This window comes from Orcinus orca, chromosome 8 (genome assembly GCF_937001465.1).
Source record: "Orcinus orca chromosome 8, mOrcOrc1.1, whole genome shotgun sequence".
NCBI classification, from domain to species: domain Eukaryota; kingdom Metazoa; phylum Chordata; class Mammalia; order Artiodactyla; family Delphinidae; genus Orcinus; species Orcinus orca.
The window spans coordinates 7543828-7563177 of record NC_064566.1 but is presented as its reverse complement, the minus strand read 5'-3'; the positions used below and the strand labels follow the sequence as shown (position 1 = coordinate 7563177).

General features: G+C 49.9%; 1 protein-coding gene across 14 annotated transcripts; it reads right to left on the bottom strand.

The window, feature by feature from the left end:
• Positions 1 to 3863: 3863 nt before the first annotated feature.
• Positions 3864 to 17817, bottom strand: SF1 (splicing factor 1). 14 transcript variants are annotated; one of them, XM_033415854.2, is made up of 14 exons: positions 17021 to 17817; positions 15540 to 15668; positions 12737 to 12812; positions 9556 to 9708; positions 9268 to 9357; positions 8731 to 8914; positions 8528 to 8643; positions 8316 to 8423; positions 7410 to 7590; positions 6877 to 7150; positions 6483 to 6542; positions 6179 to 6358; positions 5232 to 5436; positions 3864 to 4798 (listed from the first exon to the last, which is right to left on the bottom strand). In XM_033415854.2, exons 1-14 carry the CDS (start codon positions 17400 to 17402, stop codon positions 4669 to 4671), a joined length of 2268 nt encoding a protein of 755 aa, XP_033271745.1. In that variant the 5' UTR covers positions 17403 to 17817; the 3' UTR covers positions 3864 to 4668. The 14 variants fall into 14 exon arrangements, with proteins under 14 accessions (XP_033271745.1, XP_033271773.1, XP_004264363.1 ...); XM_033415882.2 differs by having other exon boundaries at positions 6873 to 7150; positions 17372 to 17814; XM_004264315.4 differs by having other exon boundaries at positions 17372 to 17814.
• Between the last annotated feature and the right edge of the window lie 1533 nt (positions 17818 to 19350).

Sequence of the window (19350 nt, the reverse complement as noted above, 5' to 3'; positions counted from 1 at the left end):
TGCACCCGGGTGGGGAGGACACATGTGGCAAGAGGGGCCAGGATTCCCCACAGGCTGAAGGCCCAGGTGCTGAGGATCAGGGTACCCCGAACAGAAGAAGGGCAGCTAGCAGAGGACACTGGGTGGCTGGGAGAAGGGGGACCGGGACCCCGGGTTCCAGGGGTGGTATGGGGAGGTCGCCTGAGGCAGGGCCCCTCCCCGCCCCACCCCCCCACAAAGTCACGTCACTCTGAGCTCTCCCTGTTGCTGTCCCTCAAGGACCTCTGAAGTGACCTTTTGAGAGGGACGGTCAGATTACAGGCCAGCTTTGGCTGGAGGCCACCAGCCTGGAGCAGGGGTCCCTGGGAACTGCAGTCCTGTGGCCCACAGGGGTAGAACTGAAGCACCCCCTACACAGACACACACACACATTGGCCAGTGGCATTAGGTCTCCCCATGACGCAGCTGCCAGGTGACTGAGTGAAGGCCTTCTCCCATTCATTTCTCCCACCTGGGGCCTCACACTGGACAGGCCTAAAGAGTGGGTCAGAAACGTATGGACCCCAAGCGGGGGAAACTGCGGGGGTGTGGGGATGGTGGTGTGCTGAATTGGGCGATTGGGATTGACATGTATACACTGATGTGTATAAAGTTGATGACTAATAAGAACCTGCTGTATAAAAAAAAAAGTGGGCCAGGTTCCCAAATGTGACTTCACCCGTAAAATGGGAGCTCCTGCACCCCGGGAATGTTACACCATTCCTCCCCAGGGCCTGGCAGCTACAGATCCTTCCTTCTGCGGCTTTGGCTGCCCCCAGTTCACTGCTGGTGTCCTGGCCCCAGCACTGATTTGCTGTGGGAACTTAGGCTGGTTGCTTTACTTTTCTGAGCCTTGAATTCCTTCAAGAAATGTATACTCTCAAGTGAGAATATAACTCCCTGCTTCCTCCAGCCACTGCCTCCTAGTCTTGTGGAGGCTGACCTCAGATCCTGCTTTGTTCTTTGAGCAAAAGGAGCCCAGGGCCTGGAGCTATTTCAAAGGATGCCTGGGCTTCCTGGGGCCGGGCGGTGGGCCGGTGGAAGGGGAGAACTGGGTGCTCTGGTCTGAGGGCCAAGAAAGCAGGTCAGAGGCCGGGACAGCAGCAGGATGCTATCGAGTCTGGTTCAAGGAAGGCCAAGCTGTTTCTGAGGACTCTCTGCGCCACAGCAGACCCAGCCCTGGAATTACCACCCTAGTATGGGGGCCAAACTCCAAGTCTTCCAAAGGCCAAGCTCTGCTCTACCCCTACTCCCAAACAGCGTCTGTTCTGGTCTTCCATAGTGCGTGCTCCAGAGCAGAGAAAAAAGACCATGAAGAGAACACCAAAACACAGATGCCATGAGAACACAGAAACCTTCCTCTTAAAACGTTTGCATTTTAAGTTTTTTACACCTTGTATTTCAAAAGAATGCCTGGTGGCTCTCAGGTCTCACAGTTCCCACCCTCAGCCTTTCCTCCCGGGCTGTGCCTCTGGGGAGGTTCACCCCACCCTCCACCAAGCACCTGGTCTCTGCGCTTGGCCAGCATCTTGGGCTGCCTGGCCCGTGGTTCCTTGTGGAGGGCCGGGTAGAGCTCAGAAGCTCCTTGGTACAGTTGTCGACAAGGTAGCGCCAGTTCCCCTGTTGTCACCTCATGCCCCAACTGTGGCTGCGTGCTCTGGCCACACAAACCTTTGCACTGACCCCTAATTTTCCTGCCACTATGGACCTGCTCCTAACAGAGCATTCCTAGCTTCTTATCCTGCTCCCCATGTCAACTCAATCCACGCCCCCTCCCTGCTCATCAACTTAGTGCTCACCCCGCCCCTGCACTCAAGGCACTTGCTGAACTGGGACACATCCTGTTTCTCTTGGGAAACAGATGTACTTTGAACTGGTTTCTCCAACTACCTTTCTTGTGGGCTCTTTCGGTCTTTGTTGCGTCATTGGCACCCACTCAAACTTTCCAGTCTTTTCCAAAGGTGACGCCACCTCAGGAGACCCTCTTTTATTTTGCTTCCCCCAGCCCAGCAGGATGGAAACTTGAAGGCTGAAACTGACCTGCTTCCCCAAGTCCTTCTCCCCTTTCACCCCCATTAGTGTTGCATGCATAGATTTTAAAGAACCCTGAGAGCACCTTCCCAACCTGAAATAACTCAAGTTGTTTACATCCGACTAGGTTTCTAATCAGAAATCCTGCCTCCTTCCCGGGACCAATCTTGGGTTCCTCCAGAGCCCTTGGCTGGGTCTCAGTAACACAGCCCTGACGGTGACCTTTCCCAACCGACATTCCTTTCACCAACCTAGCTTTGAGGGGGTGGGGAGACACTGCTGCTGCAGCAGAACAGAAACAGGGTCAAGTAGAGGGCTCTTCTCTACCCTAGGTGTCCAAGGCAGGTGGGAGAGCACTTCTCCCTCCCGTTCCACCACAAAGGCAGGTGCTTGCTGTGGTTCCGAGGGCCAAGCCTTCCTGCTGTCTCTCTTCCATTTCAGGGCCTTGAGCTGCTTGGAGAAAGGCCACTGATGCCTCCTTCAGCCACTTGTTACCCCCCCAAAACCTTAACGAAAGCTGACGGCAGGGAACAGAAAGGGAGTGAGCCCAGGAATGGAGCTGGCCCCAGGGGAGAGAAACGGAGATAGCTGGGCTGTGGTTAAGTCATTTATTGATTTTATTTCTAAAACCCACATAGCGCCACTTTGCCTCTTCCAGAGCTTCAAAGAGCTAATTAACTGCCCCATGAGCCCACCAGGGAAACCAAGCTTCTGGGGGGAAGCAATGAGATGAAGCCGAAGTCAAAGAGAGTTGCCAGGCCCCAGGCCCTGCCCCCATTCTGTCAGCTAAGAACAAAGAGAAAAGATCTCCCTGCTCCCTTTCAGTCAACTGAAGTTTAGGGCTTGCTTAGGAAGACCCAGGCAACAGGTCTGGGTTCTGAGGCTTCATTAACCCCTGCTGGGCCTACAGCAAACACAGGCACCCTGGATGGGGCCCAGACACGCAAGGCTCTGCTCCAGATAAAACAGCAGCGGCCAGCCCCAGCCTGAAGCTGGAAAGCAGCCCAGGCCAGCGTTGTGCCGTCCCCGCTGGCCAGGAGCCGTGGGCAACAGAAGCTTGCTGTCCCTCAGCCTCCTGGAAGGAAGGAAAGCTAGTGGGAAAGGGCAGGCCCCAGCGCAGCTCTCCCCAAGGGAACTGTAGCAAAGCAGCAGCAGCTGAACAAGACCCTCACTGCCCCATGTTATGTCCTGAGATGTACTTTTCTGGTGCCACCATGGGCCCTATCCACCACCCCAGACACCAAAGACCAAAACAGCCTGAGACCCTCTGTGAAGTGCTTACAAAGCACAAGGTGAGTCCCCTTCTCCTGCCCCACCTCTCCCCGAAGCCTGCAGTGTGGCAGGCTGCGAGTCACCAGCAGAGAGAGAAAAAGCCACTTGACGGTTTTAACTTTAGCAGCTCTGAGCCTGACAGGCAGGATTAGTTGGCTTGACCTTTAGTGCCGATGCCTCCCTAGGCCCAGGACCTCACAGTCAGGTGGCAGCTTCCAAGTACAAATCACAACTGGAGCTCATTGCATGGGGAGGTCCAAGCCCCAGGGAAAGGCCTTCGAAAAGAGAGACCAGGGAGGGGGTCACCAGGTTCTCAGCCATTAACTACTAAGGCAGAGGGAGGAGGTGGGGCCGCCCACACACCAGCTTCCCTCAGCAAAACTACACAGGGAGGTAGATGGGGGCTTCCTTAATGAAGGTCCCAGAGGCTCTCCAGGAAGAAAAGGACAAGTATGGCCAGGAGCTGAATGCAGGTAAGGTAACTGGTGCTGGTGCTGATGGTGGCAGAGGGGATTTAAAAGAAAAGGAAATAAACAGACCCAGAAAACCACACTGCTCTTTTATTCAATGGAACATCCCCCTTTAACGCAGTGTTGAATCATACACCAAAAAAAAAAAAAAAAAAAAAAAAAAAAAAAAAAAAAGCCCAGAGAAATTTCTGCAGATAAACCAGTGAAGAGAACGCGCATTATACATTATTATCAACATAATCACACCATTAAGAGGAAGGAGGAAAAAAAGAAGCAGAATGGAAAACAAAGGGCTCAAACCCCTAGACACTGCAAAACACTGACATTTGGGACTAAAATAAATTTGAAAAGGAAACCTTCCAGGAAAGAGAGGAACAAATGGAATCTGAGGCAGCTCAGGTGCTCAGGGGCGTGGAAAGGGCGCTCCTGGCTGGCAGACAAGCCCACGGCAGCATAGGTGGCCCCGACTGCTGGCAGGGATGCCAGGACGGAAATGGACCCTGGACCTGGGGGTCAACCCGCCAGTCTACAAAGGTGACAGAGACAAAACCCCACGCTTAAAATTAGGGGAAAAAAAATCTCAGGGCGACTATGGCACCTTGAAAATCTTAGAACCAAAGGAACCCCCCACTAGCCTGACACTGGTGGCCAAAAGCCTTTGCCTAAGAACCATTTGTTCCTCTCTCCTTAGAAAGAGAAGAACGAGGAATGAAAAAGGGAAAGGAATCTAATTGCAGCAGAAGACCGGGGAGAGCATCTCCTTGGACGGAGTCTGAAGAAAGGAAAAGATAAGGAAATAACAAAGGAAAAAGAAAAAATTAATAAAAAATTTCACAATATGGAGCCAGCGTGTTCCGATTCCGTCCATAAAAATAACTCAGGCTGCTTTGCCGAACCATCCTGTCCACCAGGGGCGCTGCTGAGGCTGTCTGCCTGGAAGGGTCACCAATGGGCGCGGAAAGTCCTCACTCTCATGGCTCGGGCCATCGCCGCCGCGGGGAGGGATCCTGGCGGCCCGGTTTGGGGAGAGGCAAAGGGATTTGGGTGAGGAGAGAAAGAAGACAAAGAAGACACTCGATGCTACGGGGCGCCAGGAGAGCCCAAGCTGGCGCCCCTACTACCACCTGCCCATTCCTAAGCGAGGCCTCAGTCGCTTGGCCCAGCCCGGTGCGTGCACACACACACATGCGTGCACACAATCACATGCGTGCGTCCCAATGTCTGGCTCCATATGGCGAGGTTCGGCGTGTGTTTAAACGAGACCAATTCTCTCTATATATAATATATATTTTCTTAAAAAACCGAGTCTAGTTCTGTGGTGGAGGCGGTGGGGGAGCTGGAGGCATCCCGAAGGGTGGCATGCCCGCCACCCCCATGCCCATCATGGTGACAAAGTTAGAAGGGTCCATGGGAGGCGGAGGAGGAGGGGGCGGGGCATACATCATGCCGGCGGAACCAGGCGGCGGAGGCGGCGGAGGGGGAGGGGCCCCGGGCGGCAGAGGCGGCTGGACCCCTGGGGGCAGGGGCACCATAGTGGGGTTGCCTTGCATCTGAGGGGCTCCTGGAGAAGCTGCGGCAGCCGCCTGCTGCTGTTGCCATGGCGGGATGGACCCTGTGCCAGCGCTCGTGGTGGTAGTCGTCGTATCTGGGGTGGTAAAGAAGCCCAAGGTCACACGCGCGGGGGCACACCGCGGCTCTCTGCGGCTGCTGCCTTGGGATGGGGGGGCGAGGGACGCCTGCTCCTGGCTTGGCATGCGGTACGGTGGTGGGGGGCGGGCGGGCAGGGCTGTCCTGGCGATGGGGGTGGAGGGGTGGGCAGGACTACCCTGGGGTCAGCCTCAAGGTCTCTAGGCTTAACAGAGTAAGCCCTTTGTCACCAATGCCCCTGGAAGGGCTGAGGGGAAGGTACCAGACACAAGAACCGGCTCTGACATCCCTCCGCCCATCCGCCGCCACCACCGAACGGCACATTCAACCTCAAGGCCACAGCTACTCTCCCCGCTGCCCCCGATCCCATCCCCGCAGTCTCTCAGGCCCCAATCACATCCCTCTGCAGAGCAGGCATGCACCACCCCAACCCGGGCCTAACGCGTAGGCTTGGGCCAGCCAGCAGCTCACCCAGCACAGCCTGGACTTCTGGCACCCTACCTATGATGGCGGCTCCCCTCCAGGCCCCCCCAAACCTCTCCCCAGACACAACCACACCAAACGTCAGCTCTCCTCCCCGAGGCCCCCGGGGGCCACAAGGCCCTTCTGTTTACCCTGCAGCAGAGACCAGAGTCTCACCCCAAGGTGTCTGCCTGCCTGTCTGCCAGGGTCTCTCATTCCTCTCAGCCCCCTCCCCCGCAATCCCACCCACCCCCACAAGCCCAAAATATTCCACTCACTTTGCTGCCATGGCAAAGGGGTACTGGAAGCCATACTGCTGCTGGGCGGAGGGGGCGGTGGAGGCTGCTGCTGCTGCTGCTGCCATGGGGGAAGAGGACCAGAGGGAGGGGGTGGAGGCTGCCCACTGGGAGGCGGCGGCGGCGGCGGCATCATGCCCATAGGTGGTGGCGGCATCATACCTGCAGCCAGGTGGAGACAAGGGTGAGGCCTCAGTGGAAGAGAGGGATTTGCAACAGAGCCCCCACTCACTCCCAGGCCTGGGAGGCGACACCCCAAAGTGAGCAAACGGCCAGGTTCCATTACCTTTTCCTTGATGCAGGCGATAGACCCCAGAGCCCACAGGCGTACTTCCCAGGTACTGATCTTGATGGAAGGAAAGAGCAGGAACTTAGCAGGACATTGGAACTGGCCAGGGAGGATGCCGCCCCACCAGCAGCTTAGCCGCACAGCTTGCAATCACTACCCGCACAAGAGCAGTTCTGGGACTCCGCCTCTAAGCAGCAGGCTTGTGCCTACCCCACACAGAAGTCCCTCCCTGAACCAGGACGGAACCTTCTTCCTGGCCTGGAGCCCAAGCCTTGGCAAGAGACTCAGTACCAATACCCGACGGCTCTGAGACCTGCTTCCAGTGTGCAGTGACGATACAAACCCTTTCTTATCCCAAAGCCCCAAGGTTTCTGGTCTGACACTTACTTACCCATTGGAGGAGGGCCATGGTGCCCAGGTGGGTGGGGGCCCTGGTTCATCGGTGGTGGCGGCGGCTGCATCCAAGGAGGAGGGGGTCCATTCGGGTTGTGCTGCATGGGATGTCCACCGTGCCCGCCCGTCAGGCTGGGTAACGGGTGTGGGAAGCTGTGCGGGCCACCTCCGGGCCCACCAGGGCCACCTCCGTGCATGCCATGGTAGGGCCGACTCTCTGACGGGCCAGAATTCATCCAGGGTGGGCGGCTCTGGGTAGTGGACATGAGAGACTACGTGAGAGCATTTCCCGCCAGCGTCCCTGCCTGCTCCCCCTGGTGGCAACACTGTTCTTTCGGCTATGCCACAGGACCAGGACACAAGGACAAGATCTTCCCCAAACTGAGAGGTCCCCAAACATTCCTGACGTCCCGAAAGAACAATGTTGCCGCCCATGTCCACCTGTTCTACCCAAAGCACCTGGCCACGTTCCCCCAGTCTCTTCAGAAGACAAGGGGGGCCAGGCTGTAAGAACCAGCCCTTGAAGCTCACCGGTGGAGGTGGATTGCTGGCGGGAGCAGCGGGCCGAGGTGCACTGGCCAGGGGTGTGGTGGCAGGCCCAGAGGTGGAGCCCACAGATGCGGGCACAGGTGCCTCCCCCAGTTCGGCCATGAGGGACAAGTATTCTTTATCCATCCGCGCTTTATCCTGAGCTGACTGGGGGTCACCAGGCCTGAAGGTGGGGTGGGGGACACAAAAACAGAAAAGGAAAAAACCCTCCTTAAGATAGAAACCTTTACTCTGAGAAATTTACACAGAGAAAGTTCTGAGGAATTCAGTCACCCTTTCTAACCCCTTCCTCAAAATAGTCTCATCAGCTTTTCAGTTCCATGCCCAGCTCTGCCACTGGGATTACATGTACCTCTGCCACAGCAGAGACCCTTAGGGCAGGCACAGAGGAGAGAGGAAGCACCAGACCAGAGCCAACCACGCCAGCCAGGAAAGCACAGGTTTTTCTACAATAGCAAGTTTCATCAATTTCTACATTCCAGGTCTGAGGGAAGGAACATCTATGCCAAGACCGGAGCAACTGCCAGAACTTCCTTAACAAAGCTTTTTATATTTGCCACCCAAAGTAGAAAAACATTGCTATCAAATGCTGGTTCGCAACTGGTCGGAACTGCACAGGATTGCTGTCTTCTTATACCCACCTTAAGCAACAAATGGCAGTTAACATTAAGCCACTGTGAAAACACCTATACCCAGAAGGAAAGTTTTCCAGTTTCCCTGGGCTCAAGATAAGCAATAAAATAGGGATGTTTTCCATCAGCTGTTTCTAATCATTCCGGGTTTTCGATCACACCATTACAGACCACATTCACAGAAAGAAAGCTTCTCTTGAGTCTGCAGGTTAACAGGAACTGTCTTGTATACCACGGGCTACCAGGAAACCCTCACCTTTGGAATTTGCAATCGGAAGCAATGTGGCCAGCCCCTCCACACTTGGTACACACTGTGGTATTGGTAATGCTGCGGGTCTCCGAGCTCTGCCAGGGTCTTAAGATCCTGTTGACAGAAAAAAGTCACCTGAAGGGCTATGGCCAATCACCCTTCTTCCATAGGTTCTTCAGGTCTCTGTGCACTCCCCTCTAAACTAATCACATACACACCTGTTATCATCTTCCCGAAGGGTCCCATTCAAACGAGCCAACTCTCGAAGCTGCATCTTCCGTAGATCGTTCTGGTCCTCAGGAGTCTCGATACCCTGCTTCAGAATGTTTCTTATCTGGTGGAGATGCAACGGGCACAGTTATGTAAGTCCTGGGACACCACCTAGAATTCTGGCTAGAGGCTTCCTTTCTGGCTCCCTCACCTGTTCTACTGCTTTCTTCACATTCTCCATGGTATTGGCAGTAACCAGGGCATGAAGCGGCTCATCTTCTCCTGGCAGCATCTGGCCATCTTTGCGCCCGACTTTCCCTTCTTTCACAGAGCCTTTCCCCCGGATCATGATCTTGGCATTACACTCCTTCTCTATGTTCTTCAAGGTGTTCCCTCTGTCAAAGGCAGAAAACACCATTGTCATACCTGACACACAAATTCACACGCCAGAGTGGCTCGCTGGGCACTGGAAGGAAACCATGAGTGCAGAGAATGGGATTTTCCCACCAAGAGCTCCATGATCTCTAAGTTAAGGTCACAGACACAGCAATCCTCAAGATCTGACTTCCCTGCGGTGAAATGGGGAAGTTAAAAGAGATTTTCTCACAAAAAGGCATGCACTCAGCCAAAGTGAACATCCTACCAAAAACAGGAAGATAAGCCACCAGTGGCACCCAAACAGGCACAAGACAGACACATCTCCCAGGTCCTTAGGAATTCTATATTCCACAGGATAGTAGTTACTCACCTGGGCCCAATCAGCAGCCCCACAAAGTTGATTTCTGGATACTCATCTTGTGGAATCATTACTTTATCGCTCACACGTGTTGCTGGAGGTCTAAGAAAGAAAAGACTCATAGACTCTGCACACTTCCAAGATGACACAAATCGACAGCTCTTCTAGAACTAACCCGACACCACTTGTTAATTACAGGTGACTGGGGGTAAGGAGTAAGAGATTAGTACCAAAATTGCTCTACCAGACCACACCTAATCCGCAGGTGTCCTTGTCCCAGATCACCTGGCCCCCACTTACTTGTAATCTGCAGGTGGCTTGAAATCAGGGTTGAGGGCAACCATTTCCGTGATGAGGTTATGCCGCTCCTCTTCAAGCTTTTTGCGGGTGCGGAACTCGCGAGTGTTAAGCCGCTTCCCCTCGCTATTGTAGATGGGCTCAGGGGAAGGGGACCTGTGGGAAACAGACCACCATCACTGTTCTGCCTTCACTTTTCTCTCATTCCCACACGGGCTAAAATAAGTCTTCCCCAGCCCCTCTGCCTCTCAGACCCTAACTCAACACTCTTCGGAGGAACCGACCATAACGTGTGCTATTCACGATCGTGTGGAATGAGGAGGTGGAAGCTGGCTTAGCATTAGGGGGACTGGGGTGTGTGTGAGAAAGAAAAAAGTAGTTTTGCTTCTAAAAGTAAGAGGGAAAAAAAGTCTGTCCTTCTGGGGGAAAATCTCTAGATTGTAAATGGCAAGGACAGTATCATCCTCTGGAGTCTTCTTGCCAGATATGAATTTGCTTTCATTTGAAAAAAAAATAACATTACAACTTTATGAACCACGGAAACCCCAAGTTTAGATAAAACGTTAACTCTTGCAGAGCTCATGTCCTATCAGGAAGAGAGTCTACACCCCTACCACATAGTAAGTCTGAGCTCTTTAACCCAATGCAACTGGGACTCAAGGCTACTGCAGCTACTTGGCCCCCACAATGGAGAGAGATGGTTCAAGGCTTCGTCTCTGCTTTTCCTTCAATGGCCTGGCTGGCTGTGTCCAAGGCCCAGGAGGTCAACCTGTTTTCTGGCTGTTCGAGGTTGGGGAGTCTGGGTAGAGAAAACGGTTAAATTGCTAAAGCAGCTTCTGTGAGAGGCTGCAAATGCAGATTTGGTCAAGTACTTGTCTAGGGTCTGAACCTGCAAACAGCAAGGGGAAAACCTATGATTCTCCACCAGAGTTTACAAGTCCAGAAAGCAGATTTTCTCTCTCTCTTTTTTTAAGGAGTAAAATGCTGTTGCTACAAGTAAAAAATAGTAATGATAAAATGGTCAGTTTACCACAGCTGGATTTTGCGGTAATTAAAAAAAAAAAAAAGAAAAGTTACACTCCTAGAATTCTGAGTTAAGATTACAAAAAGGACCATAGCTTGATATTCTGAATGAAAATTTAGTAGCAGCTGCAAGAAGGGAAGAGACCATGTGGATCAGGTTATTTTAAAAACATCCTGAAAGTAGTCAAAGACTCCTATACCCTTGATTTAGTTGAGAGAACCTTGCCTAGTTGGAGAGCAAGGACTGAACTCGGCTGCTCCCACTGTCTTCAGCCTAAAGGGAACCATGTCATACCACGTTACACACACGATGGAATAAAAGGTCAGGTTTGTTCATGGCTAATGACGGCTAAATGACACCTCCGTTTCTAGCATTTGTATAAACTGTTAGCACAATCCAATAATAGTGAACAAAAACAAACATACCCCAGCTTATTAGACTATCATCTTACACATTTAAGTCTATAAGAGATTTTAAAGCATTTTTAACTGTGCAACTTGAGCAAAATCAAAATGGCATAAAGTGGCTTCATACTGAGAATACACCTTCTTAAGAAATAATCTTAGTAAGAAACTCATATCATTTCCCTCCAACCTGGGTTCTTTCAAAGCAAAACCATAAGGCATTAATTAAGGCCTCTTTCAAACTGAATACAAGGGAGAAAAAAAAACTCTGCTCTGTTTTTATTTCTAACATGTTTGACGTTTCTAATTCCCACCTCATTCATAGCTGTCTAGATTAAGCATTTCTGGCTAATCACCAGTTTTACCAGCACCAAATTGGTCATTTAAAAGCCCCGCAACAGTGAACCTCTTTCCAAATTGTGGAAGTGAAAGGCAAAAGCCAATATTCTAGAGGTCAGATTGGCCCAACTTCTTCGCTTTGAATAGGCATTGTATTATAGAACATCTAGTTTCTAATCCAAATTCTCCAGGAAGCAAAGGTTTGTTAAAAATTCAACTTTTTGAGGAATTGCCTGGTAACCTGTAGACATGTTATTAAAGGGAAAAAGGCCAAAAAGGCACTAACAGTTGTGGTCTACAACCTATAATTCAAATCTTAAAAAAAAAAAGTCAAAATATAAAACATAATACAACCCTCCAACCAAAATCTACTGGTGAAAAAATAATAAATTTAATTAAATAAAATTAAAAGCGTCAATATGGAGAAATAAGTTAATTTGTTTCCTGACAAAGGGCAGCAGAAAGATGCTTAAGTGAGTGGCTTCTAAAACCATTACATCATCTTCCTGATTTAACAAGTTATTAAAATGGGTAACAAAACCCAAAACACTACTTTTTTAAAGCAAAGTGTTTTGAACTATGCTGCATGCACTAAGAGAAACTTCACTGAGAGGGAGGCATACTGCCCTTCTATTAAATGGACCAGATTTTAGCTGCTCAAATATTAACCTGCCAATAAAATTCCTGTTTAAAAAGTTCATTTCCCTCAGACTTTTTACTTTTCAGAGGTGAGAGAAATCATAAACTGAAATGACAAGACCACAGCTGTTTGAAGACCACACTCCCTTAAAAAAAAAAAAGTAATTTAGGGTTGGTTGCTTGCCTTCCCAAAACAGGTGAGAATATTCTGGCCCCTCCCAACACCCCCAGGCAATGGCCAAGGCTGAAAATTAACTGGCAGTGAAGGAAGTTGGTTAGAATCTTGTCTACTTTAAAACCATGTCAAAACCATGAGCAAGAGACTGCAGCAATGAGCTAACCAGAATGAATTTCTGGCCTTCTCAGATTCAGTGATGTTCAAAAATATTCTTATTCCCTACATTGTGTAGTACCTGTGAGGAAAACTTTACACGTGGGCTGTCAGCCAAAGCAGGTACTGAAACAGCTGGTTAACGGGCCACCTCACTGTCCCTACCGGTGGGTAAATCAGGTTAAAAATCTACAGGCTTACCAAATGAAAACCGGTTGTCCGTTTTCCTGTAACTTTCGATTCTGCTAGTAATTAAATTTCATTCCAATTTTCTAACTGATGACTGACCATATATACTGCTAATTTACACTCTAGTTCCCAGAATGGTCACAGTACCAGTCTTCTTACTAGGATTTTATTGAACTGACACAACATGTTGCCACCAGTAAAACGTATTGAGAAAAAGGTAAAAGCGTTACTGTCAGCTGGTTAAAACTGTTTCCCAACCTGTCCTCAGGGTTAGGGGGGATGCCCAGGTCTCCTGTGCGCAGTTTACGAGTCAGGTCTTCTATCTGCAGTTGCACTGGAAGAAACCAGGTTAGGAAAGAAAAAAAAAGGATGGAAAAAAGACAATGTTACCAAAAAACATCTCAAATCTCAACAACAAGCATGAAGAACTCGGAGACTTTGAAAGGGACGACTGATCAGTGAACACATTGAGGCAAAAACCCCAACCACCTATTGGCAGGAGTCCATTTACATCTATAAGTATCTTTCACTTCAAAATGGTTATCACTTAAGGAAGCAAACAATTTGTTGGAAGAGGGGTTAGCAGTATAGACTGTTCGCTAAGGCTAACATCAAAGCAATTATTAGGAGGTGTCTCACCTCTCCGTCCCCACCAAGGCTTGCTATACAATTGGTACCCAGAACTAAACCACGTTATCACCAGTATCCTGTTCCCACCAAATTACATTCTTGAGTGCAAGACTCTTAGAGTTTATTTTTCCTTCATTAAATATTAAACATAACCCAAAATGAGACTCAATTAACATGGGACAAGGAAAAACACCAGTTAAGCAAAGATCATTTTCATTGATACCAGGCTTAAAATTCCTTAAATAAGACATTTAATAACCAATTCAACAATCTCATATAAGTTTGTACATAACTCTTTGTGTAAAACCAGATCCAAAGGATCTTCCAATACCTGTTGTTTCTTGTTCAAATTTTATGACAATCCATATACCTTAATAAACCAGTAACCGTTAAGATGCAAGAAGTCTGTTTTTAGACTTGCTCCTTATGCAGGGAGTAAAAGTAGGGGTGCAGAGGATGAAAAGTGTGGGTCAAGGACAGTATGTGTGGCCCTCAGACCTTGACAAATGAGGCTGTATGTGAAAAAGAGAGATGAGGGTTTCACAAAAGTTCAGTGATTCCAGGGAAATATTACCCGGATGATTTCTCAAGATAATGGCACTGCATAGCCAAACCACTTTCTTCGGCATGCTGAAGACCACCTGTTTCTTACCTTTGTAGCATCTGAGTGTTGTAAACAGATACTTCTAAATAAGGGCAAGTTTTACTGGGTTGGGTTAAAGTTGAGTTTGCTCCAAGAATTAATGCATGTCTAACCCCAGACACCCTTCTAATTTTAAATACATCCTACAGGGATATATCACACAGCCACTCAAACTCTGAAGAAATGAAAATCCACATTAATATCAAGAGAAGATATTGGGGGCATTCTGTACAAGGCAGTATGTACCATGAAAGACAGAAATGCAATAAGACACACATGGGCCCCTAAGCTCTTTTATGCCAGAAATGTTCTGACTTGGCAGTCAAGTATTAGCTCAACAGCTCAAGGTGAAAGTCACCTTCATGGAGATAGGCAGTCATCTTAACTGGACTGTAGGGGTGTGGGATCTGATCTGAGGAAATTGTTGGCACTTAAATCAAAAGGCTGCTATCTTCCTTGGAGCAGAGACCTACAGTAACCTAGGCTCTCATTCTCTCTACTTTGATTATAGCTATAAACAGCCCTTAGGGCCCAGAGCATTAACTCCCTCCAAGGGAAGAGAGCGGGAGATGTAAAGAATGAGTTTGTTTTTCCCATTTTCTACATCTGCTTGTGTCCTTGGGATATCACTCCACTAGGAACATTTTCATAAGGTTATCAAGACCCAGACCAGTCAAATATGAGACATAAAGGGATGGGTGGGAGTAGGTTGAACAGTGGGGAGAGAATTATTAGTATTGTAAAAAAGAGACAGACAATTCCAACACCTCAAAATTCTCAGCAATCTAGAAACACAAGAGATTAAGATCCTCAAGAACAACGGCCTTGAAGTTTTTTTTATTCGTGAAGGCCACAACCTCACGGGTCTAGGAGGCGTCTGCCCTAATTTACTCCAAAGGGGATGTTTACTTGGTTAGTAAGAAATGTTTATCAAGTGAACTTTTTTGAGACACCTGCACAAGTACATAAATAAAGGTAAAACTTGCATTAATAACCTTGTATTTAAAAAAAAGGTAATTTTGAGGTTAATTTCATTTCTACTGTGGACATTCTTACTTCTCAAAATTTCTCAACAGTTAAGATATTTTATCCTAACCACCTCATTATTCCATATCCAAGCAGTATCCCTTTCCCTGCAGAGTTCTTTAGTAGTAAACCCAAGAGCCCTCATTTCAAGACAGCTCTCCACAAAAGACCAAACCAGAAAAGATGCTAAAGGAAAGGTTAAATTCAACAAAATGGTAAAAAAGGGGTGCACTGTAAACACACTTTCAGAACCACTTTTTGATTAAACTGAGCTTTTTTTTCCCTTTTAGGAAGTACCTATAAAAAATAAAAGACCACATTTTAGGGAAGGGAGGAATATGAAATTATGGTGAAAGCCCATGCTGTGAAAAAGGTACTTGGTTTACAATACCTGCAGTGTTCTCCAGTGGGGCCGTGTCCAGAGAGGCATAAAACACTCACCTCATCAACTGGCAATGAACAGCAGCTGAAAAGGGTGGGGTGGGGTGCTGGACTGGGGACTATTCTCACTCCTAAGTGGGCCCCTCTACCCTCCTGGCACTCATGGAGAACACTGCTGTTACCAACAGACCAAAACAAGGAGCTACAAATGCAGGACTCACAGAGCAAAAACTGATAGATTATACCAAAGTCGCAAGTACACCTGACCATACCTCCTCTCAAAAAAGAGAAAACTTTAAAGTCCCAAACTTTCAACAGATAAAATGTTGCTCAGAATAGTAACAATCCGAAAATGCATTTGGGTGCAGAACGTGTATTTACCTATATAAGCTCTTTCTTGTTCCCGAGTAAGTCCAGGGGGGATAACTGTAGGCATTCCTGGAATCACCGTCTTCTGTTCCATTGTGTCTTGGTTCCAGCGGCTCCTCTTCCGCTTCTTACTGGGAAAGTCTAAAAGAAATAAAGTTCATCAGATGCAAATATAAACTAGCAGACAAAGTGCCAACAGAAGTTTAGGATGCTTATGATTATTACACACAACCTCAGCAGACTGTGAAACTGAGAGCTTGACCTAAAATGGAAATGGCAAAGAATGGAAGACAAACCTGAGAAGTCAAGAGACATGGCCACTAGAAGGGGACCTGGACCTGGGTCTGAAAAGTTAACATTTCACATTTATAATTTTTGCCCACAGAAATTCTGTGAAGTACGTAAACAAGGTAACAAATCTCAATGCATAAAGTTTCAAGTAGTAAAATAAAATATTGAGAAGATAATATACTACGTGGTTGTCCATAAACACCTTAACAGCCCCAGAGAAAATAAGAGTAGACTAAACACTCAGACAAGCCTGTAAAGCAATATTGGGACCTGCTGGCTCCTCCCACCTCCCCATCAGCCACCTGTCTAAGGGGGCCAAAACACAACTAAACCTATAGTTACTAACTGAAAAAACTGGATTCTTCCACAAGATCACTTTTTTCTCAGAAATTTCTCAGAAATCAGCATTCAATTTTCCCGGCCAGTTGGACATTTAGTGTCTAAAAGATGCATCAAAAGTTCAACAAGGAACAAGCTATACAAAAACAGCCAAATCCTCCTTCTCCAGTACACAGGCAGAAACTCCCTAGCATTCAGTACACAAAAGTGTTCTTCTCAGGGGCCAGACCTAGGGGGAACGCCTCAAGAGGAGAAGGCATGTCACATTTCTTAGGTAGACAAAGGGAGATTAGAAAACGTACAGAATTTCCTCCCCCAAAAACAGCCACAAAAAAATCAGACCCAACCATCCTCTGAAGACTTTCAACCTCTTTGGTTCTCTGTAGTGAAAACCCTGCCTTACTGTAGCAGTCGAAGAGCTACTCTGGGTACTTTTCTCCCTTTAGGACTCTTCTACAACCAGGAAAAGGACGCTCCGCGTCATCAACTGACCCTTTCACACCCTCCAGACTTGCACACCCAACACCCCATTCACTCACTCGACCCCCTCCACACCTCTCCCCTACACCAGGATGGAGAGCAACAGAGAGTCCCCCCCACCTAGGCTTTCAGGCTGGCCGCGAAGCCCGGCCGCCACACTGCGCCTGCGCGCAACAAACTTCCTCCCGCCAGGCCCCCACCCCTAACGCGCGTGCGCACTCGAGGCCCGAGGACTCGGCCGCGCGCCCCGTGGCGCCTCCGCCCGGGTCTCCCCGTGCGCGCGCGCCCCAGCCGCGTGCAGCCGCCGTCGCCGCCGCCGCGCGCCCCTCAGCCGGCCGGGCCCATCCGCGCAGCGCCTGTCGCGCTCTCTCGGCCCGACTCACCTCCTCCGCCACCGGCCGGGCCCGGCTGCTGGTCCTGACGCGGCGGCTGGGGTGGCGGCTGCGGTGGCGACACGCGCTGGTAGAGCGGCGGCGGAGGGGGCGGCTGCGGCGACGGGTACGAGGAGCCCGGGGAGGGCGGCGGCGGCTGCTGGGGAGGCGGGGGGGGCGGCGGCGGGGGCGGCGGGGGCGGCGGCGGCAGCGCCGCGAAGGGGAAGGCCGCGGTCAGGGCCCCCACCGAGCCCACGGGCGGGGGCGGCGGCGGCCCGGACACCAGCAGCCCCGTCCCAGGCCCGGGGGCAGGCGGTGGCCCCGGCTCGAAGCCCCCTTTGGGGCCAGGGAGGCCCAGCTTACCCAGCGGCGTGGCGTTCGCTCCGGTCGCCATGGCGCCCCCCAGGGACCGGCACCGGCGGCTCCTCTTCGGCGGCGGTTTCTCCTTCGCGAATCTTCTGGGGGGAGGGGACCTGACTGTGCTGCCGCGGAGCGCGCGGAGCCCGTCCTCTCACGCGGCGGGCGGCGGCGGCGGCGCGAGACGCACAAAGAGGGAGGAGAGAGGGCGCCGCGGGGGCGGGTCGGGGGCGACGGGGCCGGAGCCTGGATTGGGCCGGGCCGAGGCAAGGGGTCGAAATCGGCGGCCTCCGATTGGCGGAGCCTTAGCCCTTCTCGATGCGCGCTGGGATTGGCCGGACCGTTAGGCCAGGCGAGGAAATGGCGGCTGAGCCTGGAGAGCTGAGAGGTGTCGCAGCGCGCACTTCATTTGTTACTGCGCGAACTGAGCTCGGAGTCCAGAAGGGAGGGGATAGGGTGGGGCAAACTCTGTGACGTTTGGGGCCAAGAGCTCTCCCATTGGCTGGAGTTGATGGAGTCAATCAAACTCGGTTGCGTCGTAGTGTCATGGGATTGGCTGTCGCTGGTTCGATTCTTTAGTCTACTCCCTTCCCCCGGGGAGTAGTTTCGCTGGGTTTAAGCGCGAGGTCGCAGCGCAGAAGTCCGGGCGAAGGAGATTTAGGGTCGCGGGGAACGGAGCAGCAGTGCGCATGCGTAGTTGGCGCAAAACCCGCCCCCAGCACCTGGCTTCAGCTTCGGTCCTCGGGTCCGACGCGGAAGCTCTTGGTGACGTCAGTCCTCGATTCCGTTGGTAACCCGGAACCGAGGGACGGGGGAGGGGCTGGCGCGGGCGGGTAAACCAGATTCGTTGACAACTCAGGTAAAAGGGGACTTCCTGCTTTTGAAAAAAATTAAAGTGGAAAAAACAAAAGCTATGAAATAGTCTTGTTGACGGATTAAGAATGATATCTGAGCCGATGGAGGTACATATATCTTACGTGGAAAGCAATATGAAGTTGTCAATTCCAAAATTAGTTTACATACATAGTGCATTTTGATTAGAATCCCAACGAGGTTGGGGCTGATTAAATCATCTTTAAGTCATATAAAATAACTGAAAATAGTGGGGAAACTTGTAAACGAGATTGAGGCTTAGCTTGCCTTTCCAGATAATACACAGTATAAAAGACAGTAATGAAACAATGTGTTATTGTTGTAGGAAAAACAGATTAGTGCAACAGAATAGAGTCTGGAAATTGATTCCCTACAATACCTGCCAAAAAGGTGGTATTTCAATTCAGTAAGGAAAAGATTTAGCTAGTAAATGGTATAGAGTCCTAAATCTAAACAATAAAACAGACACGATAGGGCTTCCCTGGTGGCGCAGTGGTTGAGAGTCCGCCTGCCGATGCAGCGGACGTGGGTTCGTGCCCCGGTCCGGGAAGATCCCACATGCCGCGGAGCAGATAGGCCCGTGAGCTATGGCAGCTGAGCCTGCGTGTCCGGAGCCTGTGCTCCGCAGCGGGAGGAGCCACAACAGTGAGAGGCCCGCGTACCGAAAAAAAAAAAAAAAAAACAGGAGACAACTTAGGAGATTATCAGGGTCATCTAAGGGTAGAGACTTTATGAAGACAGGAAACTCAAAATATAAAGAAAAAATATACTTGATTACCAAAGAAACCTATGATAGAAGTCAACAGACAATAATACATTAGGAAAATATACTTGCCATACATATGATAAAGAGCTAATATCTATAATATGCAAAGAAGTCTTGAAAACTAATTAGAAAAAAGACAAAAACAAGAGAAAATGAGCAAACACTGAATAGGCAAGTCTCAGAAGAGCAAATCCAAACAGCCAAAAAGACATGAAAGGTACTAACAGCCCAAGCAGGGGAGTGCAAATTAAGGTGATAATAAGAAATCTTTAAATAACAATCAAATAGAAAAAAAAAAAGGTGCTAACACCTACTATGAATTCTTTTTTGGAAAGTATTCTGTTAC